Here is a 10,475-nt window from a genome sequence, read left to right on the forward strand (position 1 = left end):
GCTGGGGATTTGAACCCGCCACCTTAGGTGTATGTGGCTGGCGCCTTAGCCGCTTGAGCCACAGGCGCCAAGCCACTGTGAGCTTCTTGATGGCTGATTTCACTTTCTTTTATTTCTCCAGTTCCCAGCTTTGTGCTTGGCATATAGAAGATACTTAGCAAATGTTTATTGAATAAGATTGACATGATTTCAAAAAGCTTTAATTCATTTTTGAAAAACGTAATTACTTGATCTATACAAATGTTCTTCCTTTTTAGAATAGGTTTCTTTTTTTCTTTTTCCTAAAGTGATCCTCTCCTTTCCATCCTGTGCCTTCAGGCAAAGTCAGCAAAGCAAACAGCTCCAGAGCTTATGTTACAACTAGAATGCATTTTGAACTGTCCTCCAGGTCCCGCAGGATCACTTCTACAAGTGAGAACAGCTGGGTCCCCTATGCCTCTGGAGGCTTCCAGGTACTCCTGGCTTATATACAATGACTTGTTTGTGCTGAGATATTGCCAGAGTTCCTCAGCAATGCCACCAAGACTCCAAGGTACAGGAAAACAAGGGTGGAAAGCATGGCCCAGAGGGGCAGGAAGGCAGTTGCTAAGTCCAGACCCCTATGTGCTCTCACGGATAGTCAACATTTCATCAGAATTGCCATCATTGGAAATCCTTGGGGGGAAGCATGTCAAACCATTCCCAGCAACAGCATCTACTCAGCACTTGGGTATATCTGTGATAGACATGCCAGATTGAATATCTTTATTCATTTACTCATTCACATCCACTGAAATAAATATGGCAGGTGAGGCACTCCTGGGAGAGATAAGGCCAAAAAGGAATAGTCTCCATACGACAAGAAAATTAAGAATATTATTAGGAGACATCAATTCCACTAATGCCTTACTATTCCAAGTGTGGTCCACAGATCAGCAGGACCAACATGTTAGAAATGCCAGATTTCAGGGCCCTTCCCAAGACCTTCTGAATCAGAATCTGCATTTGGATAAGAATTCAGAAGATACACAGAAATATCAGGGACTGAGAAACACAAACCCCTCTCAGAGCTTAATGCTGACTCGCTCAAGTCTGAATCACGTTCAAACCTCAGCTGCAAAATGTGCCCTAATGGCTTCTGCCCATAACCCCATTGCTTTTTCCCATCTCTGCACTCTCCGTCGGGCTGTCTGCTACTGCATGGGAGGAGCAACCTGAAATTATTCAAGATGGGAACTGAAAGACGGCCATTCTCTTCCCAATGCTAGCATGTACACCCTGTGAATCGCTCTCATGTTAAACTCTCCATGGGATAAATTCTGATATTTCCATTCCTGCAGTAGCTTTCAGTTTTTCCAAAATGCCTACTCAGAAGAAGTAACAGCTTAAGAATTCAAGTGACTAATCAGCCTGACTCAAACAGTTTACACGTTAAACACTTAATGCGTACTTGCTGTACATTTTGCTTAATTAAAAAGAGGGGTCTCAAAGTAAGAAATGGCTTTCTATCATTATTAGAGTTTTAAGAGTTAAGATTCAGCTGAAGAGCAAGTGCGATTCAGAAATGCTTACTGCAGTGAGCCTGGTCTTGTCCTTAAGTTTTAAATTGGGACACACACCCACACCTGCAAGAGTTCTAGACATACACACACACATTTTCCATCTACATACTTGGTGTTTTTATTTAATTGATATCATTCCAAGTATTGTAACTTGTGACCCTGAAAATCCAAGATGCATGAAGTTTTATTTAGGTTTGAGTTGGTTTTTGTTTTGTTTTTTTTCAGAAGGTTTAGCATGCATGAAGTTTTATTTAGGTTTGAGTTGGGTTTTGTTTTGTTTTTTTTTTCAGAAGGTTTAGCAATTAGACAGTCACCTAACCCAGCAATTCTTAAGTATTGTCCTCATAACTCCTTTATACAGTTGAGGATCTACAAAGATTTTGTTTATATGGGTTGTATATATTTTTTTCTGAGAATTTTTTTAAATATTCAAATACTGCTTTTTTAAAAAATAATTATAAACCCATGACACATCAATACAAATGATATATTTTTATAAAAAGTGGCTATACTTTATAAAAAATAATTTAGCAATAAAAGTATCATTGTTTTTCATTTTTGCAACTATTTTTAATGTCTGACTCAATAGAGAGCTGAATTCTCATGTGTGCTTTCCGGTCAGTGTGTTGGGATATCACACTTCATGCAGCCTCCAGGAACTACCACTGCACACTTATTAAGAATGAGAGCGGAAAAGGTAAACAGCATCGCAACAAGAATGATGGGACAATTAAATGGGGAAAGAGTCATTTTTTCACTGGATATTCATGGGCAAAAAAATAAAGTTGGACCTCTCTCTCACATCATACACAAAAATTAATTCAAAATGGATCAGAGATGTCAGATATGGGGAGTAGCTGTTAACAGGTGTGGACTGACTCCAGGATGATGAAAATATTTTGAAATTAGATAGTGGTGATGGTTGCACAACCTTGTGAATATACTCAAATCCACTGAACTGTACACTTTTAAATGGTGGATGTTGTGGTATGTGAACTACATACCAATAAAAAATGGATCAAAGGCCTAAATCTAAGAGCTAAAACTGTAAAACTGTTTAAAGATAACATAGGCATCAATCTTCATGACTTTGGATTGGGCAACAGTTCCTTAGCTATGACACCAAAAATGCAAGCAACAAAAAGACATATAAATTGAACTTTATTAAAAGTTTAAAACGTTTTTGACACCACCAAGAAAGTAAAAAGACATCCCACAGAACGGGAAAAAAATATTTGCAAATCATTTATTGTATAAGGGGTTTATACCCAGAATATATGAAGAACGCCAACCTAATTTAAAAAAAAAAGGCAACTCAATTTAAAAATGAGCAAAGGATCTGAATAGACAGTTGTCCAAAGAAGACAGGGCAATGGCCAATAAGCACACGAAAAAATGCTCAATACAGGTGCACCTGTGGCTGAGTGAGTAGGGTGCCGGCCCCATATACCAAGGGTGGCGGGATCAAACCTGGCCCCAGCCAAACTGCAACAAAAAAAATAGCCAGGTGTTGTACCAACCACAGGAAGTCCCAGCTACTTGGGAGGCTGAGGCAAGAGAATCACCTAAGCCCAGGAGATGGAGATTGCTGTGAGCTGTGTGACGCTGCCACGGCACTCTACGAAGGGCGATAAAGTGACACTCTGTCTCTAAAAAAAAAAAAAAAAAAAAAAAAAGCTCGATACCATTAGCCATCAGGGAAATGCAAATCAAAAACCATGAGATACACTTCACACTCACTTAGCATGGTTAGAATCAAATAGATAATAATAAGCATTGCCAAGGATGTGAAGAAATTGAACCCCTGGTGTAGGAGTTCTTATCAACAGATAAGAAGTTATCTTTTTCTCCAAGTAAATTGATTAGAATAGTAGTACTCTGCGCTTGGGTGATATGTTAACATTCATAATGTGCCTTCACGAACACCATCTCGACAGCCCTCTATAGGTTGGCAATTGAGGAATGATTATTCCCATTTTATAGACAAGAACAGAAGGCCTAGCAACCTTAAGGTCTTGCACAATCAGAAAGTGATGGAGCTTGGGCTTAAAATCATTACACTCTAAGTAAAAAGCTTTCCATTACTTAAGGATATTCTCTAATATATTTTCACTAAGTATTAAGATAATAGTCACTATTTTTTCACCTCTGACTTTGGGACAAGGTACTGAAGCTAAGCAGTTGACATATATTCCTTATTTTATCCTTACGACAAGTTTATGTAGTCTGTATTATCATTATTTTCACTTGATAGATAAGGACACTTAGGCTGAAAGTGGTATACTTGGCTACTTAATGGCAGAGCCAGGGTCCAAATCCAAGCATTTAGGGTCCCAGAACACATACTCTCCACCACTTTGCCACCTGCCACCTGAACCAGCATAAAGCTTGCTTGTTGCACAAAGGTATGCCCGCTCATAGCTGCATCAGTAAGGACTAATATTTAACAACACACGCTATAAAGAATTATCTAATAACTTTTCTTGTTCTGGAATTTGATCATAGCCTGTGGCTCAAAAGGATAGGGCACTGGCTCCATATGCCGGAGGTGGCAGGTTCAAACCCAACCCTGGCCGAAAAAAAGATTGCCTAAAATCAGCCACAGCTTAAATAATGTCATTGAACTCCCATGAAAGGTTTATTGTAGCAATAATTACAACTCAATTTCACATATTTTGAAAGACACTTTTGCTTGATTAGCCAACAGCTGTTCCTCCCCACTACACACATGCATGCACGCACACACACACCCTTCCATTCCTTCTATGATGGCAAGCCCACCTCCCATTACAGAGAAGGAAGACTCCAGATGCATACATTCTTGGAAATTTTGCAGCTAGTGCATGGGCACATGGCCCAATCTTCACCAATGGAATCTGATGGAAAGACTGATGGACCCTCCAGAAAAAGTGATAAAAAGAAGTGCACAAGGAACCACCTCCCCTTGGATGGTGGATGCGGTAGAGCCTAACACCCAAAACTCCTGCAGCCACATCATAATCAGGGTGACTCTAGTGACATAACTAATGGGCTGAGGGTGGCAGAGTAGAAACATGTAAAGTCCCTGGATCTGTACTGAGTTTTGGAACAGCCCTGAAGCGGCCCTCTCTCTTTCTCTGGACACTTGCTAGGTAAGATCATATGTGCCCTTTTTACTTAAGCCACCATCACTTGGCTTTTCTCTTACTTGCAGCCAAAAGCAGCCTCACTCTCAAGTCCCAATATTCAGTGTTCTAGAGATGAATGAGCTCTGGATTTTGAGTCAAATGACCTTAGTTTTAATCCCCTTATTTTTCTAATGTCCCAAATTGCTTAATCTCTCTGAATCTTCATTTTCTATACCTATAAGAGTGAGATAACACTTAGTAACACATTAACACTCATAAAATGGATATAATAAGGATAGTTATGAACATGTGATAATTTGTACACCACCATTCTGTCAATAGCAATGTTCTGCTCAAATGTAGTTTGTCTGCTTAATAATTAAACTATAGACTTTTTAACTATAGCCATCTATCTAACTCAACACCTTTATTTTACAAAAACAGAAAATTAACTCAAAATGATTTACTCAAGATCACACGATGGGTTGATAACATAACTAAACCACACATTTGATTCTCAAACCCATGCTGTCGTGTTGACTTCACATTGACAGGTAATGAATAAATACTGATTGGGTTAGAACTCATTCATCCAACTAGTGTTTAATGAACGCATATTGTATGCCAGGTCCTACTTTGAGTACTAGGGATTCAGTGGTTAAAAAACATCACAGCAAAATATCCCTACCCTTGTGAAATTAACAGTCTAAAGAGGAAATTATCTGATCTATATCTATATTTATTGAATGTCTACCACTACAAATGTACAAAGCACTGTTAGAATTTCTATTCAAATACCAATTTCCAGCCAATTCCAACAATGTCAGCCATGTTTATCAGACTTTGCCAAAGAATGAATAATGTCAAAAGTCTATATTTTGCCCAATAAAAGTCAGAATTAAAAATGGCAATTTCATTAGAAAGAGTTGTGACCAGCTATGCCAGAACTAAAATGAGAGAGAGAGTTAGAGCTAAGCCTCATCCTCCTACAATATCCAAATTCAGGAGCTTGCTCCGTTGGATAAGGCCAAGCAGAGAAGCAACTCCTTCCCTTCTCCAAGCCTCTAACCGGAGCCCTGGGCTCTTCTTTCACTCCCTGTCCATTTGGAATTCCTCTTCCATCCTGCCTAAACATTCACACACAAGTGATATAATGGGACAGCATCCCAGACCTGGGGACAAAGCTAGTGACTTTGGCATCTCCTACAAGAACTAGTCAATAGTCTGCTGAGACTTGGCCATTAGGTTGTGTGTTTAAAAGTTTTCTTTGCCTAAATATCACCAAAATTATATCACTTAAAAAGGGAATATTTAATAGCTGTTAATTTACAAAAGCTCTTTCCTATAATTAATATGGTGGTAGATGCAAAGACCCCAGGGGGAAATATATAGCAAGAGGAATATCTTGCCTTCCCCTCCACCCCCAGGGAAGGCACGCTGAAGAGGAACAAAGTCCATGTTCCTTCACCACCACACCTGTATGTAATCAGAGTATAGGCAAGCAATTCTCCCTGAGCTTCTGGCTTAGTTCAGGTGTCATCTTTTGATGCACAGGCATAATTTGGGGGTACTATAATCTGAAATGTGAGAAGGCAGTGTGCAGAAGCTAATGAAGCATTTATGAACAGTTTCTTTGAAAACAAAAACCCAGTTTCCTGAGGATGGAAATGCCCCCAGTGCCTTTGGATTGGGGCATTCCAATCAGCTCTGGGATACCAGCCTCCCTGCCAGACTCTGAACACATTGAGTTTGCAAACTTGCAAGGAGGCCATTCGGATCATGAATCTCAACTGGCCTTTCGTCAGTGCTTCAAACTCATACCTTGGATTTATCTCCTTCAGTGTAGGGAAATTCCACTGAAATTTCAGCTATCAAATAATATATCAGAGACACACACAAGTTTTGGATCCAGACAATTCTGGATTTGAATTCCAGCTGCTCAATCTATTTTTAGAGATGTGCCTTGAACAAGTCACTTAAGCTCTTAGTGGCTCAGTTTTTTCATCCTTAAAATGGGAATAATATCTACTTGAAACATTGTAGTGGACATCAGAAATAATGAGTGTAAAGGTGGCACACAAGAGATTCTTAAGAAATGGTATATAAAACTATTCACCTGGTCCCAACAGCAGTTCTCGGGTTTCTATCATCCCCTGCAGCCATCATCTGCAGCTGCACTCCAGCACCTTGCTAGGAAAATCTGTGTGAGAGGTTCATTTTTCTTTCAATCTAGAATGCTCACTTACCAGGAATGCAGACTAATGAGCTCCCAAGGATGAGTGGCCTGAGTTTTATTTTGGGCTCCACCAGCACTCCCAGAGTGAACACAGCAGCTAACACATGTCCAAGAGCCTTTGCTGCTCTTACAGAGTCTCCCAAGCCAGGGAGGCTCCAGGGATAAACACTCCTAATTCAAGCAGGCAGGCATGGGCTAAGAGGCAGGGTGTGTGTGATACTCTGAGACAGTCCATATAGTCCTTTAGTTTTGTGATTCTATGGGAGGAAAGAAGGAAACATGGCTAGATTCTCCCAGAACAAGCACTGGTAACTCCAAGTTATTTTGGTTTGGTTTGAGTATTTTTTAAATCCCTTTGTTCTCACTCTAAGCAAATGGGGAATCTTTGTAATCTCATACTTGGAAATGTCATTTAAATTTCTGGTTTGGAATACTCTAGGAAGATATGAGGTCCAGAATCACCAAAACAAAATCTTTTAATTCATTTTAATTCGTTAGATATTAATATCCATTTGAGTGCAGAAAGAGAAGGAAAACATGCACCACAACACATTTAATTTTTTTTAAATCAATGCCCCGGTGAAAATTTTGAACCATAACATTTTAACCTCTTTGACATGAATTAGGCCATAAAAACTCAAACTTTCCAAACTGGTATTAATTTGCTACAATTTATTGCTTCCCAGAACACCAGACAACAAATCCATGTCCTTTGGGGACTATTTATCTATTTTAAGGAAGACTTAGTCCCGAGAGAGGGAGAAAAAAAACAAATGTCAACTTCAAGTGTTTCAAGGTGGGCAGAGGGCTAAGGAACAGAGAAGACCTCAGCAGCCTCACTCTCTACTGCTGGCCCCTCCATACCTACAGATTCCTTGCAAGTTAAAAGACCCGTACATCCACTTTAGAACTTAAAGCAAAGTGCACAAACCACTCTCTCTGAATCACATGACACTACATGCCAAACATTTCTGTGCAACCCTCATAGCAGCAGAAAAACTGCCTATCCTGCTAATCCTTTTATTATGAAGTATAGCAGCGGTGCTCAGCTCAGAATGAAATTCAAGATCCTCCAGAAAATTCAATGGGAGCCTACTTTCCTGGGAGATCATAGGGCACCACATTCCTGCCTTGAAACTTGTCCAGCTGTCAGCTTACAGATTAGTTGCAACTGTCGGGTGTCACAAACTCCCTCTAGCAAAAATTTAATATAAAAAAAATTTTTAAAGCTAAAACAGGGAAAGGCCTTTCATTCATTCACGCCTCACACAGCCTATAGGCAGATTCCTGCCGCTGGGAGACACTGCCTCCTTCACCTCCCACGGGCAAAGGTGGTGTCCCCTGTGTTTTAAGAACAGCTCCATTCTGGAGCCTCAAGATTCAGGCAGGTAATATGGGGAGAGGGGAGGGGCGGGAGGAGGGTGGGGGAGGGAGAGTGATTGGCCGGATCACACCTATGGTTCATCCTATAAGGGTACATGTGAATCTCTCTAAATGTAGAATATAAATGTCTTAACACAATAACTAAGAAAAAGACATGAAGGCTATGTTAACCAGTTGGATGAAAGTATTTCAAATTGTATATAGAAACAGTACACTGTACCCATGATAGTATTAATGTGCACTGCTATGATTTAATTTAAAAAAAAAAAAGACTCGGTAGGTAAGTAGAGGAAATCCCAGATGTAATTAATAAAACAGATTTAAAAGTCGGAAGTTGATTGTGCTGAACTTTGACACAATCTTTCTTGTGTGTGCCTAGTGGGGCACTGCTGGGGTCCTGGAAAAGGGACTCACACCTGCCTACATAGACAAAGACAAATATTTGCCCACCCACACTCCGCACATCCTTGCAGCTCACAGCAGATCGATCCCCTGACAGCTCAAAGCACTTACTGCCCAAAGAGGGGCTGTCAGCAAAGCTGCCTTCACCCCAACAACTTGTCTTCTCTAACTTGAGCGACAGTCAATGTCCACCATTATTCCAAGGGGTGTTTTTCCCCAGGACCCAGGCCCCTGCAGGAGTCTCCACTTGCTGGCCTCACAAGCTGTTTTCCGTTCTCTGAAATACTGGGACTTGACGCGTTCCTTTCGAGATAGCTCCAGTCCCACATAGCGCGCGCTCCGTCCCTCAAGGCTGGAGCCCGTGGCTGCCCAGCCTCTCCCACTCTGGGGAAACTTTGCCACCACCCCACGCGAAGTAACGACCACGGGCAGGGGGGCCACAGAGGCGAGGAAAGAGGTGCCCTCAGACAGAAATGAGTGAAGCCGGGCTTGTGCATGCCTTCCCCACGTGGAGAAAGAGAGAAAAGACTACTGAGCGACATGCGGGGATCCTCTTGGCCCTCCGAGCCCCCGTTTTTTGGTGGAGAAGGGACCAGAAAGGCCAGTGCTCCCACTTCCCCGAGGCAACTGTCCGGCGCCCCCAGCCTGGGCGTGATGAGACCCATGCCAGGTGCATGCTGGAGAAAGGGACGACCGGGCACAGATAATGCTTGCCTGGCACCTGCAAGGGACCATGCCCCCCTGCCTGGCGAGGGCTCCCAGCCTCACAGGATTGAGAAAGCAGAATCTGGCTTTTTAGCAGCCCCTCCTCTCCTCAAGTGGGTTCCCTGTCCTCGCACACCCACCGCAGAGGCCCCCCTGCCCTGCTCCGGCGTGTGCCCCGCGCCCTGTGCTCTCGCCCTGCACCACCCGCACCTGGATGTGGCAGGAGATCTCCGAGTCGTCCAGCAGCCGGATGGTGCATTTCATCTCCTGGCTGAGCGATTTGATGCTGGAGCTCCGAAAGTGGATCATTTTCATGGTCCTCCTGCCTCTCGGCACACAGTGGCAGAAGGCGAACATGCACCACGGCCCGGGGGAGCGAGCGGGAGGCTGGGGCCGGCGCGGTGCTCCCCTGCGCGGTCACACACACTCGCACACGCACTGTGCGGGACACCTGGGCGCGGCTCAGCCCCCGGACAGCGGCAGCGTCGGGCGCCAGCGGCCACACATGCCCGGCGGCCCGGGCGCGGCGGGCGGGTCCCTCGTCCCTCCTCCCTCCTCCTGGCTCGCCTCCGCCTCGCCCGCTCCTTTCCCCGCCTCCTTGTGTGGCGTGTGGCGCGCGCTCGGGCGCCTCCCTCAGCCCAGGATCGCTAGCCTAGGATGCCCGGAGCTGGTGACCCTCGGCAGGCGCGCGACACACTCACACCCACGCGCGCATAGCGGCTGGAGGAGGAGGTGGAGGGACAGCTGGCTCGGATGGCCCGGGTGCCCTGGCGGTGGCCTGCTCAGCCGTCGCCACCGCTGCGTCAGGCTGGGCCGGGCTGCCTTCTTCAGCCTCGCCGCCTCCTCCCTTCCCTGGCCGCGATTGCTCTGACTCCTGACGGTGCGCGCCACTGTCCCGGCTCCCCCTCTTGCCCGGCAGCACCCTGCCCTGCTCAGCCCCCGGGACCTGGCCGGGGTGGGGGGCGAAGAGCGATCCTGGCCCACGCCCGAAAGTGGGATTCCACCGCGGGCTAGGATCGCTGGGCCCAGAGGGAGCCCCTGAGAGGGACAGGAAGCCCATAGCTACACCGGGAATACCGCTGGTAGTAACAATCTCGGGTA

At 44.2% G+C, this 10,475-nt stretch overlaps 1 protein-coding gene across 2 annotated transcripts in view; it reads right to left on the reverse strand.

Annotated features, from left to right (window-relative positions):
- Positions 1–9,950, reverse strand: part of FRMD3 (FERM domain containing 3) — a 253,057-nt gene extending 243,107 nt beyond the window's left edge. Inside the window, exon 1 of one of the 2 annotated variants that reach the window (XM_003782974.1) lies at positions 9,585–9,945. In XM_003782974.1, coding sequence (XP_003783022.1) covers positions 9,585–9,731 — 147 coding nt within the window. In that variant the 5' untranslated portion in view covers positions 9,732–9,945. Of the gene's footprint in view, positions 1–9,584 lie in introns of both variants that reach the window. The other variant, XM_012813136.1, reaches the window with a different exon arrangement.
- Between the last annotated feature and the right edge of the window lie 525 nt (positions 9,951–10,475).

The sequence above is a fragment of the Otolemur garnettii genome, unplaced genomic scaffold, assembly GCF_000181295.1.
Source record: "Otolemur garnettii isolate 467f Iridium unplaced genomic scaffold, OtoGar3 scaffold00006, whole genome shotgun sequence".
NCBI classification, from domain to species: domain Eukaryota; kingdom Metazoa; phylum Chordata; class Mammalia; order Primates; family Galagidae; genus Otolemur; species Otolemur garnettii.